We start from the raw sequence: 27232 nt of genomic DNA, 5'->3' as shown, positions 1-27232 counted from the left end.
AGTGGTCATAAACCATGAGTTCAAATTTCATTGATTTCTATTAACTTATACTAAAGTTTTTGTGCGAAAACCATAAATAATGCTTATTTGGGCCCTTTTTTTGGCCCCTAATTCCTAAACTTTTTGAACTAAAACTTCCAAAATCAATCCAAACCTTCCTTTTGTGGTCATAAACCTTGTGTCAAAATTTCATAGATTTCTATTTACTTAAACTAAAGTGAGAGTGCAAAAACCAAGAAAATGCTTATTTGGGGCCTTTTTGGCTCCTAATCCCTAAAATGTTGGGACCAAAACTCCTCAAATCAATCCCAACCTTCCTTTTGTGGTCATTTACCTTGTGTTAAAATTTCATAGATTTCTATTCACTTTTACTAAAGTTATAGTGCGAAAACTAAAAGTATTCGGACGACGAAGACGCAGACGACAACGCCAAGGTGATACCAATATACGACCAAATTTTTTTTAAATTTGCGGTCGTATAAAAAGGGCATAAGCAAGAAAAATCAACATCAACCAATGAAACATTGATATGTATTAAGTGTCAGGTGCCTGCTGTCAAAGAAATTTATAAAGTTGTCTGTGGCATATTTCACTTACCAAAAATAATTTTTTCTTTGCATGTTTTCCAGTCCTGAAATGTCATCTTCTTCTTGAGTATGTTTTCAAACCGCTGGACATAATCAGAAACATTATTTTTTGTTTCTAATCTACCCAAAACCTTTTTATGTAGGTTGCAGAGTTGAACAAATCGTGCATCTTGTAGCTCAAATTTGCTTGAATGTTGAAGTTCATTCCTTGTTAATCTAATACGTTCTATATCGTCTCCAGGAGCTGTAGCATTTGAATTTATATCTACCCACTGACCTCCCCAACTCCCACGACTTGGAATGAAGACATTCATTTTGTTTCTGTGTATGTTGTACAGTTTAGAAATATCACATTCACTTCTAGGTGATGTAAAATTCGGATCAGCTACAAGAATAAGGTCGTAAAGGGCATCTGCTAGTACATCCAAGGTTATAATTCCCATTTTTGTGAAATTAATGTGTCTTTGGTTCAAGTCAATCTGAAATAATCCAGAATAAAATCATATCAATAAGATGTTTTTGTAGCATGGAGTACTGGTCAAAACTATGTTAATTGAGGTCTGGAGCTGGCATGTCAGTTAACTGCTAGTAGTCTGTTGTTATTTATGTATTATTGTCATTTTATTTATTTTCTTTTGTTACATCTTTTGACATCAGACTCGGACTTCTCTTGAACTGAATTTTAATGTGCGTATTGTTATTCTTTTACTTTTCTACATTGGCTAGAGGTATAGGGGGAGGGTTGAGATATCATAAACATGTTTAACCCCGCCGCAATTTTGCGCCTGTCCCAAGTCAGGAGCCTCTGGCCTTTGTTAGTCTTGTATGATTTTAAATTTTAGTTTCTTGTGTATAATTCGGAGTTTAGTATGACGTCCATTATCACTGTACTATTATGCATATTTTAGGGGCCAGCTGAAGGACACCTACGGGTGCGGGAATTCTCGCTACATTGAAGACCCATTGGTTGCCTTCGGCTGTTGTTTGCTCTATGGTCGGGTGGTTGTCGCTTTGACATATTCACCATTTCCTTTCTCAATTTTATTAAGATTTTTCAAAATATTTACACACTGAGAATTTAAAACAAGAGTGCACACACTGAAATGTCTCGCCTTCTTTACTAATCATTTATATTATGTTGATAGTCCTAAGTATAAAGCTTTATTACAACTGTCACATAAACTTAACATTAACCAAGATGGCTAAACAAAGACCAATGAACAATACAAATGAGGTCAAGGTCAGATGAACAATGCCAGGCAGATATGTACAGCTAACAAAGCTTCCATACAACAAATATAGTTGACCTACTACTTATAGTTTAAGAAAAATAGACCAAAACACAAAAACTTAACACTGTGCAAGGAACCGTGCAATTGAGGTCATGGTCAAATAAAACCTGCGGGACTGACATATAGATCATAATATATATTTCCATACACCAAATATAGTTGACCTTCGGCATATAATATTAGATAAAAAGACCAAAACTTAAAAACTTAACTTTGACCACTGAACCATGAAAATAAGGTCAAGGTCAGATAAAATCTGCCCGCTAGATATGTACACCTTACAATCATTCCATACAACAAATATAGTAAACCTATTGAATAAAGTATGAGAAAAACAGACCAAAACACAAAAACTTAACTATAACCACTGAACCATGAAAATGAGGTCAAGGTCAGATGACACCTGCAAGTTGGACATGTACACCTTCCAGTCCTTCTATACACAAAATATACTAGCCCTATTGCTTATAGTATCTGAGATATGGATTTGACCACCAAAACTTAACCTTGTTCACTGATCCATGAAATGAGGTCGAGGTCAAGTGAAAACTGTCTGACGGGCATGAGGACCTTGCAAGGTACGCACATACCAAATATAGTTATCCTATTACTTATAATAAGAGAGAATTCAACATTACAAAAATTCTAATCTTTTTTTTCAAGTGGTCACTGAACCATGAAAATGAGGTCAAGGACATGGGACATGTGACTGACGGAAACTTCGTAACATGAGGCATCTATATACAAAGTATGAAGCATCCAGGTCTTTCACCTTCTAAAATATAAACCTTTTAAGAAGTTAGCTAACACCGCCGCCGTAGCCGCCGCCGGATCACTATCCCTTTGTCGAGCTTTCTGCAACAAAAGTTGCAGGCTCGACAAAAAACCACACGGAGATTAAAAAAACACAAAAACACACACACTGAGAATCAAAATTACACACTGAGATGTCATAAGGGCGCATTGAGATAACAAAAAAAGTAAAACACACACTGAGTCAATGATAACGAATATGCAGTTGTATATGGTCATTTCCAATCGAAGATTATCCTCAGTAACTGTTATAGTCTTTTGACTCTGAAATTTTGCTTTGTTCTCTTTGTTATATGTATTAGTTTGTGTTTATGTTTGTTTAAAAGGATCGACTTATAAGTCAATAGTGTTTAATATGCAGTTTTATTAGCATTGGTTCATCTCATTTCAATGGAGATTGGTAAGTCATGTACTTTTAGCCAAAGTTAATTGATTTTAAATATTTGCAAAACTTACATGTGAAAGTGCTGCTTTTTTTAATTTCAACATTTGTATTATCGAAATTACAAAAAGGCGAGACATATCTCTGTGTTAAAAGTTCATTTTTATTTAAAACGTTATTCAAAATAATAGACAAAAACTTGCATTTTATCCCTATATTCTACTTTTAGCCAAGTCGGTCATCTTAGTCATAGGTGCACATTTAATTTCAAATTAGATACCCTTATGATGACTGTGCCCATGTTTGGTTTAATCAAGTAGTTTAATAGGAGAAGATTTTTTGTAAATGTAAAGAACAACGAAGACAATTACAACGACCGACACCGCGTGGTGAGAAAAGCTTGTCCCTTTGGACCAGAAGCTAAAAGGGTAAAAATCGTCATTAAACACATGTTCACTACAATAAACATATTTTTGAAAGGACTATAAACAACCTAAGTATAATGTCATTCAAAAAAACTTATTTTTTTATTATAATCCCTTCTATATTTTATATACCTTAGATGTCTCACAAAACCAGTCATCTTTATATCTATGATTAACTGCATGTTCCTGACACAAGAATGTTTCTCCATCTGTCTTCTTTCCAAATTCTTCAAAGCTATTCTCACAGGTATAGTTTGTTAAACTGCATTTCCATTTCTTGACAAAGGACACAGTTGTCATTCTATATCTAGTGGTCAAAATTCGGTTGATTTCGCCCTCAATAAAATTGAATATTTCATTATACTGACAGGGTTTTTCTTTATCCCACTGCCATACTTGAATCTCTATCATATTACCAAACTTCACAAGAAGTAACTTTATACATCTACAGTCAGACACATCAAATACGCAGCAATCTTTAAAGAGTCCTTCCTGTTGCTTAACAGATGCTACGGAGTACTTTCTTAGACATGAGACAATAAGATGGCTCATAAGATAAGGTGGTAGAAAGTTGAATATGAAGCATAAGCATGTTGATTTATATTCATCTTCTACTTTGAATAATTTATCAATTTCTTCTATCTTCTGCACCTGCATCATGCATGGTATGTAGTAATAAGACTCTGCATCACTGCTTACAGAACTTTTGTTTGGATGCCCTAACGGATTAATTATAATGTCAAACTTTTCCATTACAGCAAGTACATGATCTTGGTGTTCCTTAATGCTATCTTCCTGTGTTTTGAATATTTCTTTTATCAATTGAAAACTTATCTTTCCCGTTCTTTTCACTTCTTTCCATTCGGAGAAATAGGGTAATTCTTTCTGAAAATGTGTTGCAGTTACAATGCATTTGAAGGCGTCTGAAAGCCATAGTGGGTCAAGTATAATGTACTCTGGGATATCACGGAAGAAAACCAAGTTACCGATTTCATTTTGATATCTTAGAAATAGATTGAGTTCTTCTTCGTCTGTAATTGGAATAGATATCTTTGAAGCTAATTCTTGGACTTTCATGAAGGAAAATATCCGTGTTCCTGATGTATATTCAACATGTAATAGTCTCTCTAGTTGTATAAATTTCACAGGATATTCCTTTTCTGTTGTTATGCTGTTGGTTGCTAAGTCAAATATGTCTTTTCTTATTTTGTCAAACTCACTTTTACCACCACTTTTGTTTGAAATCAGATGACATTTTCTCAAATGTCGCCTTGTATCTACGCAAAGTGTATCCATGTGACACTCTAATTGCATTGAACATTCATTTTCGTGCTAATAAAAAAAAGATTCAAATCATAAGCATAAGGATATTAAAGAGCCATTTTAAATGTTGAGATAAAGTTAAAGAAGGGGATCATTCAGTCTGATTAAAATCAAACCTATCAGCACTCCTGTTTTCCGATATGTCGCGTGTCATATCAGAAAAGGTCAAAGCTAATAGATTTGATTTTAATAAGACAGGGGATTCTTATACATCGGAAATCTATTGTATCATAAATTGTATCAATTGCACCTACTTGTTTTAGTGAAATATTCCATGCAAAAAGAGGAGAGTGGTCCCTCACTATTCTAGTGATATTTTGGTAAGGTATGCCCAGATATATATTGCTAGCCCTTTTTACTTGCCGGAAATGTAGAAAACCATTCAAAACATTTAAAGTGAACATTAGAAACGTCTTATCTATTTTCACAAAATAAGACAAATAAATGGGGAATTGGGACACACGTACATGATGCCCTCGCTAAATTAAAAAGGCACATAACCCAAGAACTGTAAAAGTGAAGCTACCATTTACAATTTGAACTAAGTTTTATGGTAATAAGCATTACTAATAATTCATTTCATAGCATTTAATTGAGACAAACTCAAGTTAGAGAATGGAAACGAAAAATTCAGCAATTTTTCCATTTGTAAAGGGTCATAACCCTAGAATATTAATCAAAGTGTTTGTAAGCACTACACAGTAAAGATTGCGTTAATTTATCAGTAAGAAGTAAAATCAAATGTTGCATTGTCAATAAAGCATAGGTTGTGGTTAATTCATATACAATTCTTGACTATGGAATATAACACCAATTTTTAAAGATGACTAAAGCAATGACATCATTTTAAATTTTATTGTTAGAAAATATATAAGATTCCTGCATCTTGCAATTTTCTTGACAAGTGTAACATCTTTAAGTGAGTTGAATATCTGAGCATATATTACATTGATAAATTTGAGAAATGTTCATGGATAGGATGTATGAAATGTTGTGATCAATACACTATATTTTGTGTATCAAAAATGTAGTGATCAGCTTTGGAAGATTTAGATATTAAGTCAGTGACATAGGGTTTTGATTGCACTTCATGCAATGTTTACCTGACACCACCAAAATTCATACTTGATCTGTGTTTTGTGGTAATAATTAAGCATTGTGTATAAGTTTCATAACATTTGGTTGAAGCAAACTAAAGTTAGAGAACAGAAACGAAAAATTCAGCAATTTTCCCATTTGTAAAGGAGCATACATGTAACTCTAGAATGGTAAAAGTGAAGCCACCTTAATTCGAATTGACCTGTGTTTTTGGTAATATCATTGTGGTTTAGTTTCTTAACATTTGGTTGAAGCTAACTTAAATAAGTTAGAGAATGAAAGCCAATTGTGTGACGTACGTAAGGACATACAGACGGACAAGAGTAAAACTTGATGCCCCCTCCGCTACAGCGCGGGCATAAAAAGGTAAAAATCAGCACTGTGTATGAAAATAACCTCGTCCAGGACCAACCTAAATAAAGTTTAGAATATTGAAAGTAATAACCAGATGCTCCGTAGGGGCAGCTTGAAACGACTGTAGAGGTCGAACCCTGAACAGTTGGGGCAAGTATGGAAACAACATTCAAGCTTCATAGAGCTCTAAATTTGGATTGTGATTAAATAGTTGACACAAAATAGGTTTCAGACTCAAAATAGATGTGATCTAAGATTAAGAACTTAAAAAAATTAAATTGGACATTTACCTATTAAGGTCCAATATCCAAAATCTAAATACTTGGTTACCCTTAGATTCAGCATATCAAAGAACCCCAAGAATTCCATTTTTGATAAAATCAAATAAAGTTCAATTTTGGAACCTTTAGAACTTAATGTGAACCAATTTGATAAAGGAGCCCAAATATAAAAAAATCTAAATTCATGGTTAGATTAGGCAATCAAAGAATCCCATATATTCAATTTTTGTTGAATCAAACAAAGTTTAATTTTGGACCCCGATTTGGACCAACTTGAAAACTGGGCCCATAATCAAAAATGTAAGTACATGTTTAGATTTGGCATATCAAAGAACCCCAAGAATTCAATTTTTGTTAAATCAAACTAAGTCTAATTTTGGACCCTTTGCGCCTTAATGTAGACCAATTTGAAAACGGGACCAAAAATTAAGAATCTCAATACACGGTTAGTTTCGGCATATCAAAGAACCCCAATAATTGAGTTTTTGATGTAATCAAACAAAGTTTAAATTTGGACCCTTTTTGCCCCTTATTCGTAAACTGTTGGGACCAAAACTCACAAAAGCAATCCCAACCTTCCTTTTGTGGTCATAAACCTTGTGTTTAAATTTCATAGATTTCTATTGACTTATACTAAAGTTATTGTGCGAAAACCAAGAAAACTGCTTATTTGTACCCCTTTTTGGTCCCTTATTCCTAAACTGTTGGGAGCAAAACCACAAAATCAATCACAACCTTCCTTTAATGGTTATAAACCTTGTGTTAAAATTTTATTGATTTCTAGTTACTTTTACCTAAGTTATTATCCGTAAATCATCAGTCTTTTGACGACCCTGACGACGACAACGACACCGACACCGACGACGTGATACCAATATACGACCAATTTTTTTTTTAATTTTTGCGGCCGTATAAAAATGTTAACCAAATGAAAGTGATTGGTGATTGAAAATCTAAACTGATTTTAAAGCAAAATGCCATGGTCTGAACCACTTAATTGTTTAAGAATAACAAGGAAATGTGGAGTCATTAAAATAGAATGTTTACACCATTATTTCAGTTGAGGGGAGGGTTGTGTGCCCAAAACATGTTTAGCTGTGTCACATTGTTTATGTTCGTTTAATAAGTCAGAGGTAGTAATCAAGTGGCTGTCCTTCGGTTCATATTTGTCCTATTTGTTTTATGTTAATTGTATAAGCAGACTGATTTTTTGTTGTTGAAATTGTTTCACATTTTTAATGTCTGGACACATTATAGCTGACAATACTGTGTGGGTTTTCTCATTGTTGAAGGCCGTACACTTACCTATAATTTTATTTTTGTCATTAGAATTATGGAAGATAATTGTCTCATTTGTTATCATCACATCACATCTCCTTTTTTATACAAAAAAGGACAACAGTACTAAAACATATTATATTATATACCTGTAATTCATCTTTGTGTGTGCCAACAAAAATCACTGGTGGGTTAAGCAAAGTAGCTTGATTAATAGGACCAACCTCTGTTGTGTCTACTCTGCATCCATAACAGTGGATTGTGTCCATCCAGAATTTGAAGGTAACTATAAAAAAATCATAGTTTTATCATTTTAAAAGTTGATGTGTGTTTTTGTCATTTCTTGACGAATTCAAGCCTAAAATAAGTTAACCACCACGTTAATGTAAAGTTTTAAACATAACTTTGATACATGCAAGAACTGTCAATCCTCTATTGTACATATGCTATCATTATTATTATCTTAGTGTTGCCTAGTCTTCAATTTATTATAATGAGGCAAATAAGCAAATAAACAAAATGAAATATATTGGAGGTTCATTTTAAAGGTTTTGTAGGACTATGTTGACAGTTGTGCAAATGTTGTTTTTTTATCAGAATTTTGAAATAACTTGTTTTACCAACTATCTAGAAATCTGAGTTTCTGGCAAGCATATAAGCTGAATGTGTAGGTTATTTCCAATTTCAAACCTTTTTGAAAACTTTTTTTTGTATTGCTCTGGCACAGTTCAATTATCTGCAATCTGGAGTTATTTAAAAAAATTTGTTTTGTTTTAAATTTCTCGCTACATTGAAGACCTGTTGGTGACCTTCTGCTGTTGTCTTCTCTATGGTCGGGTTGTTGTCTCTTTGACACATTCCCCATTTCCATTCTCAATTTTATTGGAAGTAGTTGAATTTCATTTAAAGAAAGTCTTTGTTTTGGACTGTAAATAGGCTTAAACAAAATGATTATCCCTTAGTAAGAACATGAATTACATTCATTCTTCACAATAGAGAAGCACCAAATCCTATAATTTCATAAGTACACAGCACTTAGCTAGATTCAATGTGATTTAGTTCATGACCCTATTAATCATTGTTAATGATATTTCTTGAATCAATTTATGAATAATTCATGAGTAAATAAATTTCACGTATGTATTTAGTTCGGGTTTCTTCAGGGCTAAGTGAATCTTGAAACCACCCTACACTCTTTAAATATTCTCAAAAATATCTACAGTTCCTGCATATGTCTCTTAAAATCTTTGCTGGTGCTGATAGGGTCTGAAGATCTATTTGAATGTTTTGAATCTTCAGCTGTCTATTCATTCTTCTCTTTCCTGGTGGTATCTCCAACAATTAAGAAGGAAGTGTTCTGTGTTTTCCTCTTCATCACATTTGCAGTATGGCGTGATGGATTGGCATATCTCTATTTGTATTTTTAGTGTCTAATACCATTTTCTGATGTAATTTATGATGCTTTTCTGTTCGTAATCATTTAACATGTTTGAGCGTGTTTTTTTCTCTTTCAAGGCATTTAATGATTTTTAGTTCCGTTTTACTTTATGTAAAACATAATTCACTGACGGTGACAATTATTGTCACCAGTCAGCAGTGTTATTTTTAGTGGTATTTAAAGTAGACGTGACACGATTTAAAAAAATTTTCTTAAAATTTATTTAATTAATTAAAACATGTTTTGTACAATTTTGCTGGTAAAAACCTGATCAATCGGCATTTTTTAGGTCAAAGAAACCAGCGCTTGTCAATATGAATGATTTTAATTAGATAACGATCACGTATCGACATTGTCCAAATAGAGACATTTTTCAAGCTTGTAACAACTGACGTAAGCACAATCACGTGATGTGGCTCCCTTTTTTATTGGTTACGTAAGGACTTTTTATAGGTATAAACTATCACCAGAAGTTATGAATTATCGCTGTCATGCGTTTTGTTGGATAATAATCGAAACTCAATTTGCGTTGCACCCATATGTCAATAGAATGAAAGTTACCACTGACGTATTAGCCTCATTTCTGAATGACTTCGGTAAGTGCATTAAAATACCATCAAATATTTGACACTTATATTTGCTATCGATGTATTTTGGGGATATTTAAGTATAAATAAACATATTGAAACACCAATTAAAGATCATGTCATGTCTCCTTTAAATGTACAGAAAATACAGCGATTAACTCTCATTAATTTGAAATATTTTTCAAAAATTTCTTTAATATACCTTAGAATGATAAATGATAAATAGACAACAACCCGACCAAAGAGCAAATGACAGCCAACAGACACCAATTGGTCTTTAATGCAGCAAGAAAATCACGCACCCGCAAGGGGGCCTCAGCTGATAATTTGAGTGAGCCATTGTAAAAATGAATAATGAGAAATGAAATATATAACTTCTCAAAGTAAGTTACAGTTATTCCAAGATAATTTTTATATGACTCACACTATGTACCATGTACTTCTGCTGCCGTAGTGTCAAAAATGAAGACACTACTGAGCTAATTTCAGTTGTCAAATGTAAAGAGAATATATATGTTTATTGACATAATTTTGCTTTATTACTTATTCAAGTAAGTGTTTCATTTAAGACTAATTGCCTTTTTCAACTAATGTTGAATTTTCAAATCGAAAAGATAACAATTTGGTTGATAAGATGACTATATTTAACTAAGATAAATTCATCTAAATGTATTTATAAAACAAGAATTTGTCCATAGTCCACGGATGCTCCAATCGCACTATCACTTTCTATCGTCAGTGGACCGTGAAATTGGGGTTACAACTCTTATTTGGCATTAAAATTAGAAAGATCATTTCATAAGGAACATGCATAACTTTAACCTGAAGCGGCACAGACAGACAAACAGACGGACGAACGGAGGCACATACCAGAAAACATAATGCTCATAAATGGGGCATGAAAAATTTAACCTGAAGCGGGACAGGCAGGTGGACGAACGGACGCACAGACCAGAAAACTGTAAAATATAATGCCCAAAAGTGGGGCATAATAACAATAAATCACTGGAGAGACATCATGGTTCTCATGAATTATTTTTGCCTATGGGGAGTGAGAAGATGTATTGTATTCATTTTTTATTCAATTTAAACTTTTCCTTTTTTGCTGAATTTTGTCTCCAGATGTCCTTAGATCTCTCTCCGTTTGACGTCATGCAACACACTTTTAACTATGACCTAATTTTAATTATGATGTCAAATTTTACAGGAACAACTGTGCGATTTTAAGTAATGACGACAAATTTGCAAACAAATTAATGAGAAACCTGAGACATGCCTCTAAAACAAATAAGACATTTAGTTTAATTTTGTAAGTCATAATTGAAAAGTTTTAAGTTTTTGAACTTGATGATTTTACTGTTTTTTTTAAATTCATAAAATTTTCCAAAACATGTGTTTATTTTTATGAATTTTGTGAATTTATTGATTCTTATAAATTCATAAAATGATCATGAACATGTGTTATGAACAATTTATGAATGTTAAAAATAATGAACTGACTAACAGTTCAGAAACGTTCCGGAAAAAATCATAATCGGCATTTTGTGAACTGTTCATGAACTAACTCAATGAACTTCTTATGAACATGAATGCATTATTCATTGACATTTCAGTAATTAAAATGAATCCATGATTTACAATTTTACATACCATGTTCATGGTTTGCATTATCTTTGTCTTTGTCATTCAAATTTGCTACCAAAATGTAAACTGCACCTGGATTAAGGAAAGTTTGATGTGTTGCATAAAACTCTTCATCACCTGCAAAATCCCATAATGTTAATGTTGTGAAGTCTTCATCATCTTTTAACACTACATCAGTATCAGAAATGGCGGACAGTTCTTTAGACGCAATTTGTTCTGAGGTTTGCATAATCTCATTAGATGGCTGGTCTGTCTCCTGTACCAATACCGGAACAGAAATGTCTATTTCTTGTCTGCTACTTTCAATTCTGTCATTATTAACCTCATCTTTGTCAACAACCCTTTCATAGATAACATCGTTGTCGTCTGCAATCTTTCCATAAATAACATCTACTTTGTCATCAATCCTCTCAATCACAATTTCTTCTTCATCTAACGATTCTGCAATATTTGGATATATGTTTTTATCTAACATGCCTGGTGAAGACTCAGACAAGATTTGCTCTTTTTCGTTCAAGTATAATTGTTCAACAACTGACTCCAGTATTCTTTTGTTAAAATCAGAGTCTTTGTCTGCAGATAGAAGGAAAATTGAAAATTATACATGTAGGATGCGTGAAAAGAACACTATGAAATTTGTATACTTTAACTAACTACTAAGAAAAAGATACATGTTGTACAAATTAAAACAAATTTGGAACAGAGTTGCAAATCATGCTTATATTCAAGAAATTTTTAGTGTCGTTGATATTTCCAAGGAACAAAACTCCTCCAAAAACTTTCAATCTGCATTGATTAAAAAAGAAATATTTGAAATATGACTGAAGTTAAATTTTACAAGTTTTATTTAATTCTTAGGAGAAGTTAAGGTGTGAGGCCGACTATACCTTGTATCACTATTGCAAGAGAGACGAAAGAATAAGTACCTCTTTGTCAAGCAATCTAAATTTATGTTGGTTTCATTGTAAGAATTTAATAGGTATTGTAACGCCGCCTCCCTGGTGCTAGAGTCGGCCACCAGAGAACACAGGGTCACAAATAAAAAAGGATTTAAAGGATCTATAAAGTGTAAGGTTGGACGTCCACTATTAACCGTCGGACCAAAACACGTTACAGAAAGGGAAAACGTATACTTGTATTTATATATAGTTCTCAGTTATGAAATAAAATATCTGAATAAAATAAAGTTTCATATTTTATTAATATTAAAAATAATCCACGCCGGAGAGAATGGGTCTTGCAGGATCCGTCACTGGTCTGGTCAGGTTCCCGGTTAAGGTTGGTCTTACATAGACACACACAACTAGAACATATACTTCAACAGTCAAGTAACAAGGTTGTCACTTATTTTGTATCTTTCTATAATCTCAATTAAAGGATTAAAACACCTTTCTTCATTATAGAACTAAGAAGACAATAACTAAGTATAACACATTAAATGACATATTAATCATGTCAAAACCGCCAACATAACTCTTAATGTACACTGTCACCGACACTGTCACCGTCACCGGTAACCGTATTTAGCACCGTCACCGTCACCAGTATTTAGCACCGTGACCGGTGACTGTATTTGTCACCGTCACCGTCACCCGTATTTAGCACCGTCACCGGCACCCGTATCTAGCACCGTCACTGGCACCGACAATCTTAAATTAAAACAAAGTTAACTTTCAACGCTTGTCTGTATTTCTCAGACATATTCCAGCTTCTATTAAAGTTTGTCACTATCCATTCATTGTCAACCCAACACTCCGTCGTTTCTGTTGTTGTTTTGGTATTTATACTTTCGACTGACCAATGACAGAGCTTGTTACATATTGTTTACCAATCGGCAACCATGGATCATATTAGGGAAACTCCCATAATGTTGATACTGTTTGTAAACAATGATTGATCTTCATCAATAAAGATGGGTTTCGACATTAAATTTATAAGTAGATCATTAGAACAGTCTTATTTGAGTTTATAGTATAATAAGGTAACTACCGCGAAAATACGGAATCAGTACGTGAACTGAAACTTCTTAACAAACTAACATACACAAATCTGTCGTATCATGAAAACAACAGCCAAAATAACAAATGACAAGTCTTACACTACTTGTAACATTAGACATCTCACTAACATCTATAGTTTTATACTCAATAATTTCAAGAAACTATACAGACATAGGTTAACTATAAAAAGGGGGGAATGTCGGCATTACATTGCCCCCACCTTTAAGGATTTGGTCCCCAAATACATTCGTTTGTAAGGTTTAATTAAAATAGAATCCAATTCATTATTATTATTTTTCTTAAGCTGACGAACATACAAAAAGAATTACACGAATAAATTCATTCATGTCAACAACCTACACTTAAAGAACTTTTGTACTTTGATTTCTGTCCACTCTGGTTTCAGGTTTTTCCTTTACTTCTGATATTTAGGCTTGCAAACATTGTAAAATATTTCACCAGCAAAACCATTTGATCATTCATTGCTCCATAAACACTGACCAGAAGTTAGGTCACTCATGTGTCTATCTCTATTGAACAAATCTGTCGTTTCTATCTATTCCTAAATAATTATTACTTTCTTTTTCTCTTAGTTTTCCTATACAGCCCTATTTTGTATTACATATACCTATTTCACTTTATATTATACGTTCTGGCTTGCAAATATTGTAAAGATATTTAAGCAAACCCGCTTCTACTAAGCTTTACTCCATAAACATCGACCAATAATCTGGTCACTCATGTTTATCTCTATTGAGCAAATTTCTCTTTCTATCAATTTATTATTCTTTACTATTTATTCTTCCAGGTTTTTTTTTTACAACATTATTTGACATTGACTAGACTCTTTCTCTCTTTTATACATGTACTAATATTCGGGCTTGCAAATATTGTAAAGATATTTAAGCAAACCCGCTTTTGTCAAGCTTTGCTCCATAGACACTGACCAGAAATTAGGTCAAACATGTGTCTATCTCTTTTGAGCAATCAATCACAACTTTAACTTACTATCTGATCTGGGAAATATGACATGTACACGCAGCCTTTCTTTCGGAAGGTGCCTCGTTGTGTACCTCTCGTTATCTTCAGATCAAATGTCTACTACATTCTTACTGCTAAAGTCTCAAGAATCATACCTTCAAGGTATATATTTGACTGGCCAAGCCAAAATATCTCCGTATCAGTATTTAACTGAGACATTTTTAATTATCATGTATTGAGCTTTTATCATCTAGCTCAATTCTACATACTCTCCTATTATTATTTTTCATATTTTACTCTATATACGAGTTTTGAGAACAATTCTCTAGATAGGGCTACCGACTAAGATCGTAATAATATATTTGCATCATGCTAGTGTGCTCAACAATTGTATAAAGCACTACCTGCAACCAGAGTTTCTAACCAAGTTATCAGTTGACCTTCTATTTTGTTTTTAATGTCTGCATCAGAAATGACCAGTACAGATCAGTATATTCACTAAACGTGTTCATAAGTATTAAACACATTGTAAAAAATATAGTATTTAGCGCCACTGCAGTTTTTGCCTTCATTAATAATTTATATTTAGAGCGGAAATTCTACAATCTCTGCTACGGAGATTCTACAGCAAGAGGCATTACCTCTGATTTTGAGACAAAGGACAACATCATCCTTAATTATTAAACAATCCTTAGTGAAAGGAAATCAACATGACATCTATACATAAAACATCTGTTTCGGTATAATAATTGTCCAGAACAAATCGGTCTGCAAAATAAAAAAATTTAACAAACTAGCCCCAACTAAAACGAGCATACGAACTTTTAATTGCATATATACATCTATAGTAGCCAAAACAAAACAACTGTTTTGGTGGCACAACACAATATTAAAATAATAGTATTCACAGTGTCGAGAAATCATTCTCTCTCCTGACTGGACATTTTTCCGTTTTCCTAACGACGAAATGCTCCTTTATTGTTAAAATTTCTATTGGAATTATTTTTATTTCCTCTATAATTATTATCTCCTCGGAATTGCTGATCATTTTGATTTTTGATAATAAGTACTTCACTCGTCAAAGATTCAATACTTTGTTTGATTTCATTTATTTCCCGTTTCAGATCAGGCTCTTGAACGGTTTCAATATTGACAATGCGAACATTTCGACCTTTCCTTATATCGGCAACTCGTAATGCTTCGAGTCTAACAGCAATATTTTCTGCCTCATTTATTGATTTTGGTCCAACCTCCCTTAATCTGAGACGTACATCTGTCTCAGGTATTGCATCAATAAAAGAATCTAAAGCTATAATGTGTCCCTAACCAGTGGAGAGGTACCAGGATAAGCCCTGCGTGTCAGTTTCTTAATAGACTGAGCTAATTCAGGCAGACTTTCATTTTTAAATCGTACTCGTGTTTGCAACTCTGCTCTAAACACTTCAGCTCTATTGACTGAACCAAACCTATTCTTAAGAGTGGTGACCAAACTGTCAAAATTGTGTAGTTCCCCATCTGTGATTTCATTTAATATAGCCCGAGCACTTCCAGATAAACTACTGGCCAAAAGTAAGGCCTTAGTCTTAGGGTCCCAATCATTTAGTTCTGCGAATAAATTAAATTGGGTCAAATACTCCTCCAAATCATCCGAGCCGTCATATATTTGTGGTTTTATTTTGCAAGAAATATCAGATTTTGACCGTCGGATATTTGGAATATGACTGTTATTTTTATCAGTTCTGTCTTGCCGGGTTATGTGTTCCAGACTACTTGCTGGAGTTTCTACTCCCCTTCCCAAAATTTGAGTGGACCTACTTTCCATAGCTTGCCCTTCAAATTTTGCAAACAACTGATTCATATCATTTGAAAAATCGGAAAAACATTTGTCCATCCGAAGTTTCATTTCTGAACGTGCCTCTGCCAGCATTCTCTCCGTTGTTCTATAAATTTCAGAACTTTGTTTCTCTAATAAATTGTCATGCATAGTTGCATCAGCCTCATCACCAATCTCATTGAGATGTGCGCCAAAAGTAACGACGTTTGAATCATCCATTTCATATATAATTAATTTGCTTAAAGTACAAACACTAACAGACTCTATAAATCAATCCCACCGCTGCCACCAAATTGTAACGCCGCCTCCCTGGTGCTAGAGTCGGCCACCAGAGAACACAGGGTCACAAATAAAAAAGGATTTAAAGGATCTATAAAGTGTAAGGTTCGACGTCCACTATTAACCGTCGGACCAAAACACGTTACAGAAAGGGAAAACGTATACTTGTATTTATATATAGTTCTCAGTTATGAAATAAAATATCTGAATAAAATAAAGTTTCATATTTTATTAATATCAAAAATAATCCACGCCGGAGAGAATGGGTCTTGCAGGATCCGTCACTGGTCTGGTCAGGTTCCCGGTTAAGGTTGGTCTTACATAGACACACACAACTAGTACATATACTTCAACAGTCAAGTAACAAGGTTGTCACTTATTTTGTATCTTTCTATAATCTCAATTAAAGGATTAAAACACCTTTCTTCATTATAGAACTAAGAAGACAATAACTAAGTATAACACATTAAATGACATATTAATCATGTCAAAACCGCCAACATAACTCTTAATGTACACTGTCACCGACACTGTCACTGTCACCGGTAACCGTATTTAGCACCGTGACCGTCACCAGTATTTAGCACTGTGAACCGTGACCGGTGACTGTATTTGTCACCGTCACCGTCACCCGTATTTAGCACCGTCACCGGCACCCGTATCTAGCACCGTCACCGGCACCGACAATCTTAAAATAAAACAAAGTTAACTTTCAACGCTTGTCTGTATTTCTCAGACATATTCCAGCTTCTATTAAAGTTTGTCACTATCCATTCATTGTCAACCCAACACTCCGTCGTTTCTGTTGTTGTTTTGGTATTTATACTTTCGACTGACCAATGACAGAGCTTGTTACATATTGTTTACCAATCGGCAACCATGGATCATATTAGGGAAACTCCCGTAATGTTGATACTGTTTGTAAACAATGATTGATCTTCATCAATAAAGATGGGTTTCGACATTAAATTTATAAGTAGATCATTAGAACAGTCTTATTTGAGTTTATAGTATAATAAGGTAACTACCGCGAAAATACGGAATCAGTACGTGAACTGAAACTTCTTAACAAACTAACATACACAAATCTGTCGTATCATGAAAACAACAGCCAAAATAACAAATGACAAGTCTTACACTACTTGTAACATTAGACATCTCACTAACATCTATAGTTTTATCCTCAATAATTTCAAGAAACTATACAGACATAGGTTAACTATAAAAAGGGGGGAATGTCGGCATTACAGTATTGTTCTCTATGAAATTAAGTCAAAAGGACCTTTGAACTTGAAAACTTGGCCCGTAATCAAAGACAAAATACATGATTAGATTTGATTTAGCATATAAGAGAACCCTTCGCATTCAATTTTTGTTTCTACCAAACTAATCTTATGTTGGACTCATCATGCTCTTTGGACTTGAATGTGGACCGATTTAAAAATATGCTCCAAAATTATAAATCTAAAAACATGGTTTCATTCGACATATCAAAGAACCTAGATAAAAAAAATTTTTTTTTATAAAATCAAACAATTTAAAACAGGGACTAAATCCCAAATCTAAATGCACAGTTAGATTCAGCATATTTAAGAACTCCATGAATTCAAGACTTAGAATTAAACCCCATTGATATTGATTAGGAAATAAGCATTCTGAAAGTATACCGTTTGGTTTTGGCAATTTCATTAAACTCAAATATTAAAGAAAAGTAGGCATTATAGCAATCTTAATGCCAAATGTCAAAATTGTTCATATTTACATTGTAGGCATTTTCTTGAACTAAGAAAGTTTATGAGACAGACAGACAAAAAAAGGTGAACTATAGCCCAAGGAAAATTCGAGTGGGGAAATAATTTGCAATATTTATTTCTCATAACTGCAGACATGTACTTACCTGCCTTTTTGGTCCACTGATCTGATTTTATTTTGCATTGTCTGCGATGAATTTCTATACCATTTGTACTTTCCAAGTTGGTTAGTTCTTCTCCGAAAAGTCGCCGTACTAATGACGTTTTTCCAGCTCCTTTTTTCCCCACTACAACTAAAGTTAAATCCCTTCTCTTTTCAGAACCAGACTTCAAGGTCTTTAAATAAAGCTCTATTGACCATGGTTCCATCTTTCTGATTGCTATAGGTATTCTATCATCTTAAAAGATAATATTTATTATATAATTTGTTTAAACTCATTTACTTAACAAATTCAGAAATGTACACACTACATTTATTCTATAAATGACATATAGATGAACCATTTTTTTTATATTATCTCCCCAAAAAAACGAAAATAGTAGTCAATCCATTATATCAGGTTGACAGATATATACTGCAGCTGGTCTATTAGTGTAGTCAAATTACAGTATAATAATTTGTGACAGTCAATGACCATGTATCATATTATTTTCAAAGTTGACAATACGTTTTATTTATAACGTCATCAAGTGTACAGGTTCGTAGAATTTTTAAGTCGTTTGGTCCAAATTAAAAAATAATTATGGTTTTTACCCTGATTACCTCATTTTGATCAGTTCTAGGAGTTGCAATATATAAAGAATAACCATACATTGTCTCGAAATATAAATTCATATTTTTACTTGACTCAAAAGTCAAAATAGGACAAATCCTTGCTCCCTACCTGTTTCTAAGCCTTGTATGAATAATTCTTTATTTCAAGACAATGTATGGTTATTCTATATATAATGAGCATCTATTATACTAGAACACACCCGCGATAATGTGGGTCCCTGATGGAATTAAAATATCTAATTATGTGTGAGCCTTATTTTAGCCTGGATTTTTGGTATCAATAATTGGTATTGTCATCTGATAAAGTCATGCTGGTTATAAGATGCACAGTTTTCTCTGCTTTCAATATCTTTCTGTTTGAACCCGTCGACCTGGAACTTATCAATTATTGGTAAATGAATTATTTTGAAAACAAAAGGGACTGGAATGGAGTAATTTTTAATCAACAGCATTGTCCTGTATTAGTTATAAATAAAGTTAAATTCTTTGATCCGCTGTTTTTACGTCATGTCGGATAACAAATTGGAAACTGTACCTACGCCTTATTTTAAGTCTAGATTTTTAATATTCGTATTATCATTTTATAAAGTCATGGTGATTAAAATACTACAATAGGAAACAATGTGGCAATGATGAAGTTAGTAGTGTCAACCCTGTGATTATGACGCGTGTATATTATAGCAAATCACTAATACACCTTTTGGTGGTGCGCCTGACAGATATGGAACGTACAGATAAGGTTATAGGTAACATGTGACATGTGACATATAATGACATGAAAAAAAATAAAATTTAATCATGTTGCTTTGAATTCTTTATTTTAGTCAAACCATTTTTTTCCAAATTTCCTAAAATTCCATAAAGGTTTGATTAAGTTAATGATGTCTGAAAAATTTAACCACAGTATTAACCTAATTGTTGTAACTACAGGCGCCAACAATGGAATCTAGGATCCCTATGTTTCGCTTTGGGGAAAAAATGTTGCAGACTCGACAAAAAAAACTTAAGATAAGACAGTTCATTAAATGAAATGTTCTGATTTTGCAAATTCTTGAACAACAGTAATTTTACCTTTTGATGAGTCATCTCTTCTATCAAAAATTTTTGCTTTGTTTTCCAATAATAGCTTCACTATCTCAGTATGACCTTGACCCTTTGCTGCAAATAGTGGAGTCAAACCATCTTTGGAACATTTATCAAGGTCAGCATTGTTTTGCACTAACAAACTCACTGTTTCTGTATGTCCTTTATGACAAGCTGCAATAAGCGGAGTTACACCATCACATCTACTTTGATTAATATTAGCATCATGAATTAGACACCACCGAATTAAAGAACTATCTCCTATAAAACAGCACCGTAACAGTACAGTATCTTTATAGTTATCATCACAGGTATGTGCAAGTTGTCTCTGGTGGGACATATCTAGCGTTTTCAAATAGCAGAGAAATTTCTGTCTGAATACAGGTATCTTCATATTGATGTTACTAAATACATCTTGTAATTTTCCTTTTGACCAGTCATCAATCATTCTCTGTATGTACATCTGATGATATTTTGTTGGTATTATAGTTATAAACTGATCCATGCCATCCTTTCTTTCTAATAAAAATCGTTCCTTGATCAAACCACTGTCTGCATTCTTTATTAAGCAAAGCATTATCTTTTGTCCATAGATCTTTGCAAAAAAGTCAAATATCTTATCATGTAAAATTTGATACATGTTTAGTTCTTTCTTTATGAATATATGCATGAGAGAGTCGAGTTCATATAGTAAAGAAAGTCTTGACGTTCCCCTGTCTAATCTACATGCCTCAAATGTGTTCTCTATGATAGTCCTGGTTTCTTCATTCACATCTTCTGTCAGAATTTCTTCCTTCAACTTGTTATTAAACATGACGCATAGAGCCAAAGCACAGTATTTCGTGTAATACCCATTCTTAAGGAGCTTGTCAATTTCTGTTTCATAAACTGAAAATGGATTCTGGAAGAAATTTTTAATATCAAGTTTAGGATTATCATGGCACAGTTTACATAGAAGTGGAAAAGCATCATATAAATCATGACAATCAGCAATCTCCGATGCTTTTGTTTTCAGATAAAGCTTTGCTATTGACTGTTTTTCAGTTATTGACAAACGCATATTCTCTGACTGCAGGTTACAAACACATGAATTGAAAACTGATAAAGATTCAAACTTTTCATCTTGGTAGACTTGTAATCTACATGCTGCAATTATTTTAGTTTTTTTGTTTTCAAGAATATATTTTATATCGTCCATGTTTAGTTCCATACTCTGAAAGTCCCTTAGGTTAACAGCAACGTTTCCACATAAATCATCGACAACAAACAATACTTTTTGGGTTGGATTGTAAAACTTGACAATGTCACTTGGTTCTGTCACTAGAAGTACATCATATCCTTCTTCTGTCATCTGTAAAGCAATATGTCGGAGAGTGGCAGTCTTCCCAACACCAGAACTACCTGTAATAGTTACACAACTGTTTTCCTTTATACATTTAAGAACATGCTCAGCAGCTGTAGTCTTTATAAACATCTTGTCATCATTGTCCTTCCAAGTTTCGAGTATTGCGTTAATTCTTTCTGAAATAAAAATTTTGAAATACAAAATGCAGATATATATAATGTTTTGGTACAATAAGTCATATTTGCAAACAAAAATAATCAATATAACTGATTTGTCTATATTAATGAGAAAGTTGAATATATCATCAATGAACCTTTGAGCTTTAAATAACTTACAAAGCTTATCATTATTCTTTTAATATATTGTGGTCAATTACTTATATTTCTTTTTAAAAATTCTTGTTTAAAGGTTTTTAATAGCCTGCATTTAGTATGCATCAATTATCACTAGAATAGACAAAACAATAACTTTGAAATATTTTCAATATGTCTTGAATCCTGGTATATGTTATCATTTAAACCTCACATATTCCTTGTTAATTCAATATAATTTGTTATTGTGATATTATACTACACTAATGTATTATTACAATTATAATCAATATTACCTCAATGATTGTTTGCCTAAAATAACAGAATTTAAAACGAAAATCAATTGAAGGCCATACAAAAGCTTATTAAGGACTCTTTTGGTTGTAGGGATTAAAATTTCTACCTGTTCAACGTTTATGGGGTATAAAAAATCCCAGGTGTTCCAGCTACCTGATTAACTTTTACTTTTACAGGTAAATTTCATCAAGTTAATTCAATATGCTTATTATGAATATCTCTCTGGTAAAATTTATGACCAGAAAACATCAAAAGCCTCAAAGGTGTGAAATTGAATGTAAACCTTGACCAACCCAGCATGTTTTATTGCTGTGGTCAGTTCTAACTTAGCGAAATTTATATTGGGTTAAAAGTCTAAAGAATTAAAATTTCCAAGTTTGTTGGTAATCAGTCACAGTAGTTCCTTTTCTGTAGCAGTTTGAATTCGTTTCGTTGCCAAATGCATATCTTATTTATTAAAGTATTTGACCTAAGTTTTTAACAAGAGTGCTGACACGCTGAAATGTCTCTTCTTTTTTACTTGCCATTGATATTTTGTTGATAGTCCTAAATATAAAACTTTAGTACAACTATCACATAAACTTAACATGATCCAAGAAAATGAGGCCAAGGTCATATAAATTAAAAGAGAAATTAATACATGTACATATTCACCTTAAAATCATTCAATACACAAAATATAGTTGACCTGTCACCTGCCCCTATGGCTTATACTTTTAAAAAAACAGACTAAAAATCAAAGCGCTGTAAGCACTGAAGGCAGTTAACCAAAAACGAAGGCAAACGTAATTATGAAAACTGTGGCAATGTTGCTTCAATTCTTTTTTTCAAATTTAAAAGAACAAACATAAACATTCATATATTGTACATTTATATTTATCTAATCAATTAATTATTAAGGCAAATAATTTATATGTTATCAAGGTTTTCAAAAGCAACTCATATATCAATGTATATTTTTAATGGTGAGTCTGCAGTGGTACAAGTTCGCAATGATTGCAGTTGTTCTAGTTGGTAGTTAACGTTGGTATTAGTTGACTGTTAGTAGTACAATTCGACTTAGTAAGAGCTTGTAATAGTATGAATGGACTTTCTTGACCCTGGAAAGAAAACTGAGTTTGTGTTCTATAGTACAAAAGTTATGAGACACATATCAGACAAATGTTTACTACTACAGGGATCAACTGCCCACAGTAAATGTTAATTACCCCCACCTTCACCCCAAGTCCATGAAGTTTGGAATAAAATGACAGGTGATTATAATACAGTTGGTCAAACATTCTTTGGCTTGAAAGATTTATATGTTTTCTTTAAAATGAGTCATAAATGAAAAATCTTTATAGGACCACAAATAATTCAAAATATAATTAAGGTAAATTCTTTAAACCTACTAATTTTTTGCATCAATAAAATTTTATAATATACAAGAAATAATTGTCATAGAATGCTGTTACAAAGTCTCCCATAACTTTTCATTCCCCTGGTTGCCTGACATTGGGCAAAGTCTAGTACACATTGGACGGTTCGGTCTAGTAAAGTGATATGCATATGTGACGTCTAGGAGATTGACCTTGTATTTCATTCAAATCTTTTTGAAATGATGAACAGGAATAAATATGGTTTAGGTGTTGGTATCTCAACCATTTACAAGTTCTCAAACACACTCAGGAGGCGGTGGGTGACCCTACGGACTACTCCTATATTTCATTTGATTTTTCATATTGTCCCATACATGAATATATACGGTTAAGGGGTGGGGATCTCGATCGTTTTCAAGTTCTCAAACAGGAGGGGGTGGGGTGACCCTGAGGACTTCCCCTATATTTCATTTGATTTGTTATATTGATCAATACATGAATATATATGGTTTAGGAGTGGGGATCTCATCCTTTTCCAAGTTCACAAACAGGAGGTGGTAGGGTGACCCCAGGGACTCCCCTATATTTTATTTAATTTATTATATTGTCCCATACTTGAATATATATGGTTTAGGGGAGGGGATTTCATCCGTTTCCAAGTTATCAAACAGGAGGTGGTATGGTGACCACAGGGACTCCCCCTATATTTCATTTGATTTGTAATTATAGTCCTATACATGAGTATGTATGGTTTAGGGGTGGAGATCTCAATTGTTTCCATGTTCTCAAACGGGAGGGGGTGGGGCATATCCAGGGACTCCCTTATATTCATTTGATTAGTTATATTGTCCCATATATGCATAAATATGGTTAAGGGGTTGGGATCTCATCCGTTTCCAAATTATCAAACAGGAGGGGGTAGGGTGACCACAGGGACTTCCCCTATATTTCATTTAATTTGTTATAAGAGTCCCATACATGAGTATATATGGTTTAGGTGTGGGGATCTTGACTGTTTCAAAGTTATCAAACAGGAAGATGTACAGTGACCCCAGAGACATCCCCTATATTTCATTTGATTTGTTATATTCCCCTATACATGAATATATACGGTTAAGGGGTTGGGATCTTGACCTTTTTTAGTTATCAAACAGGAGGGGTGGGGATACCTCGAGGACTTCCCCTATATTTCATTTGATTTGTAATATTGATCAATACATGAATATATATGGTTTAGGGGTGGGGATCTCATCCTTTTCCAAGTTCGCAAACAGGAGGTGGTAGGGTGACCCTAGGGCCCTCTATATATTTCATTTAATTTATTATATTGTCCCATACTTGAATATATATGGTTTAGGGGAGGGGATTTCATCCGTTTCCAAGTTATCAAACAGGAGGGGGTAGGGTGACCACAGGGACTCCCCCTATATTTCATTTGATTTGTTATATAGTCCTATACATGAGTATGTATGGTTTAGGGGTGGAGATCTCAATTGTTTCAATGTTCTCAAACGGGAGGGGTCGGGGCAACTCCAGGGACTCCGTCATATTTCATTAGATTTATTATATTGTCCCATACTTGAATATATATGGTTAAGGGGTGGGAATCTCGACCATTTCTAAGTTCCCAAACAGAAGGAGGTGGGGTGACCCCATGGACTCGCCCTATATTTCATTTGATTAGTTATATTGTCCCATACATGAATAAATATGGTTAAGGGGTTGGGATCTCATCTGTTTCCAAATTATCAAACAGGAGGGGATAGGGTGACCACAGGGACTTCCCCTACATTTCATTTGATTTGTTATATAGTCCCATAAATGAGTATATATGGTTTAGGGGTGGGGATCTTGACCATTTCAAAGATCTCAGACAGGAGGGAGTGGGGTGACTCCAGGGACTCTCCTATATTTTATTTGATTTGTTATATTGTCCCATACATGAATATATACGGTTTAGGGGTGGGGATCTCAACCGTTTCAAAGTTCTCAGACAGGAGGGGGTGGGGTGACTCCAGGGACTCCCCTATATTTCATTTGATTTGTTATATTGTCCAATACATGAATATATATGGTTTAGGGGTGGGGATCTTGACTGTTTTCAAATTCTCAAATTTCAAATTCTCAAACAGGAGGGGTGGGGTGACTCCAAGGGACTCCCCCTATATTTCATTTGATTTTTCGACCTTTTTCCAAGTTCTCAGACAGGAGGGGGTGACTCAAGAGACTTCCCCTATATTTCATTTGATTTGTTATATTGTCCGATAACTGAATATATATGGTTAGGGGTGGGGATCTCAACCTTTTCAAAGTTCCCAAACAGGAGGGGGTGGAGTGACCCCAGGAACTCCCCCTATACTTCATTTTATTAGTTATATTGTCCTATACATGAATAAATATGGTTTAGGGGTGGGGCTCTCAACTGTGTCCACGTTCTCAAACATAGGGAAGGGGGTGGGGGTTGACTTCAAGGACTCCCCCTATTTTTTCATTTGATTTGTTATATTGTCCCATTACTGAAGACTGCGACAGCTGAAGACCACATGTGTCTATCACTTACTGTTTTCAAATAACAGTCATTTGAAAATTAAAAACAAAACAAAACAAAAAAACATGGGGGTTCTACTGTAAAACCCTCCCTTCTTTAGACCCCTTAAATTACCCCCAAATAGACCCCAATGCACCAATGAAAGATTGATGACTCCGCTAGACATGTTAGTCTAACATTTTATGTAACCCTAAGTAAATCTGACAGACGGTCTGTGTTGTCTTCCAAGACGGTCCGACTTGTCTCGGAGACGAGTTGTCCCCATTTCTTAAAACATCCTATCAACGTTGATTTCAGGATCTTTTTCATTCTTTAATAATAACAAGTGTAAACATCTTATGGTTGATCATTACTTGACAAGGTCATTTTATATGTGAAAACGTATCGACGACAAACAATATTCCTTCGACTTTTGCCATTTGGGAAATCTAAACTACTTGTCCTTAGAGATTTTAGGCGATTAAATATTTCATACAATTGTTCTTTGACATCTTAGCCAAAAGCACAGGCGATAATAAACTACATAAGGATTCCTAATGAGCACTACTTTCATGTGCAACTTCAAAACTTTTGGGTGATTCGACGATCATTTAAGGTTTTTCTGGTTATATTTTTTTGTGATCCAGAATTAAAAGTATGAAAAAAGTGTTCAATTAGTTATATATAGAATGAAATTCAAAACAGTGTGGCTGTGGCCATTGATTGACACATTAAATTCATCCATTGACTGGGACAATTTACGTGAACGTTTGTTTGTAACGACCACTGTTCACGACGTACCTACGATAGACATTTAAACTGTGGGGTCACCAAAGGTTTCTTAACGCCTTTAATTATAAAATAATTCGAAAAATTAATCAGGAATAACCTTTATGTTTTGATTTATATAATTGATAGAAATCAAAACATCGTGTTATTTCTGATTAATTTTTCGAATTACTTTATTAAGGTGTTGAGAACCTTTGGTGACCCCATAGTTTAAGTGTCTTTTAAAAAGTACATAGTGAGCAGTGGTGGTTACATACAAACTTTCACCTAAATTGTCCCAGTCAATGGATGAATTTAATGTGTCAATCAATGGCCACAGCCACACTGTTTTGAATTTCATTCTAACATAGTAGCCAGCTAGATAATAACAAAGGCATGTATTTCAGCATTTATTGGGTAG

General features: G+C 33.7%; 1 protein-coding gene across 1 annotated transcript in view; it reads right to left on the bottom strand.

Annotated features, from left to right (window-relative positions):
* The window catches only part of LOC139515868 (uncharacterized), an 80983-nt gene that overhangs the window by 12295 nt on the left and 41456 nt on the right, over nt 1-27232 (bottom strand). Inside the window, exons 5-10 of the mRNA XM_071305605.1 lie at nt 20194-21726; nt 18494-18745; nt 11509-12075; nt 7983-8119; nt 3632-4831; nt 598-1066 (exon numbers count right to left, since the gene is read on the bottom strand). Coding sequence (XP_071161706.1) covers nt 598-1066; nt 3632-4831; nt 7983-8119; nt 11509-12075; nt 18494-18745; nt 20194-21726 — 4158 coding nt within the window. The remainder of the gene's footprint in view (nt 1-597; nt 1067-3631; nt 4832-7982; nt 8120-11508; nt 12076-18493; nt 18746-20193; nt 21727-27232) is intronic.

This window comes from Mytilus edulis, chromosome 3 (genome assembly GCF_963676685.1).
Source record: "Mytilus edulis chromosome 3, xbMytEdul2.2, whole genome shotgun sequence".
NCBI lineage: Eukaryota > Metazoa > Mollusca > Bivalvia > Mytilida > Mytilidae > Mytilus > Mytilus edulis.
Note: the sequence above shows the minus strand (reverse complement) of the source record. Positions and strands in the feature narration are given on the sequence as shown.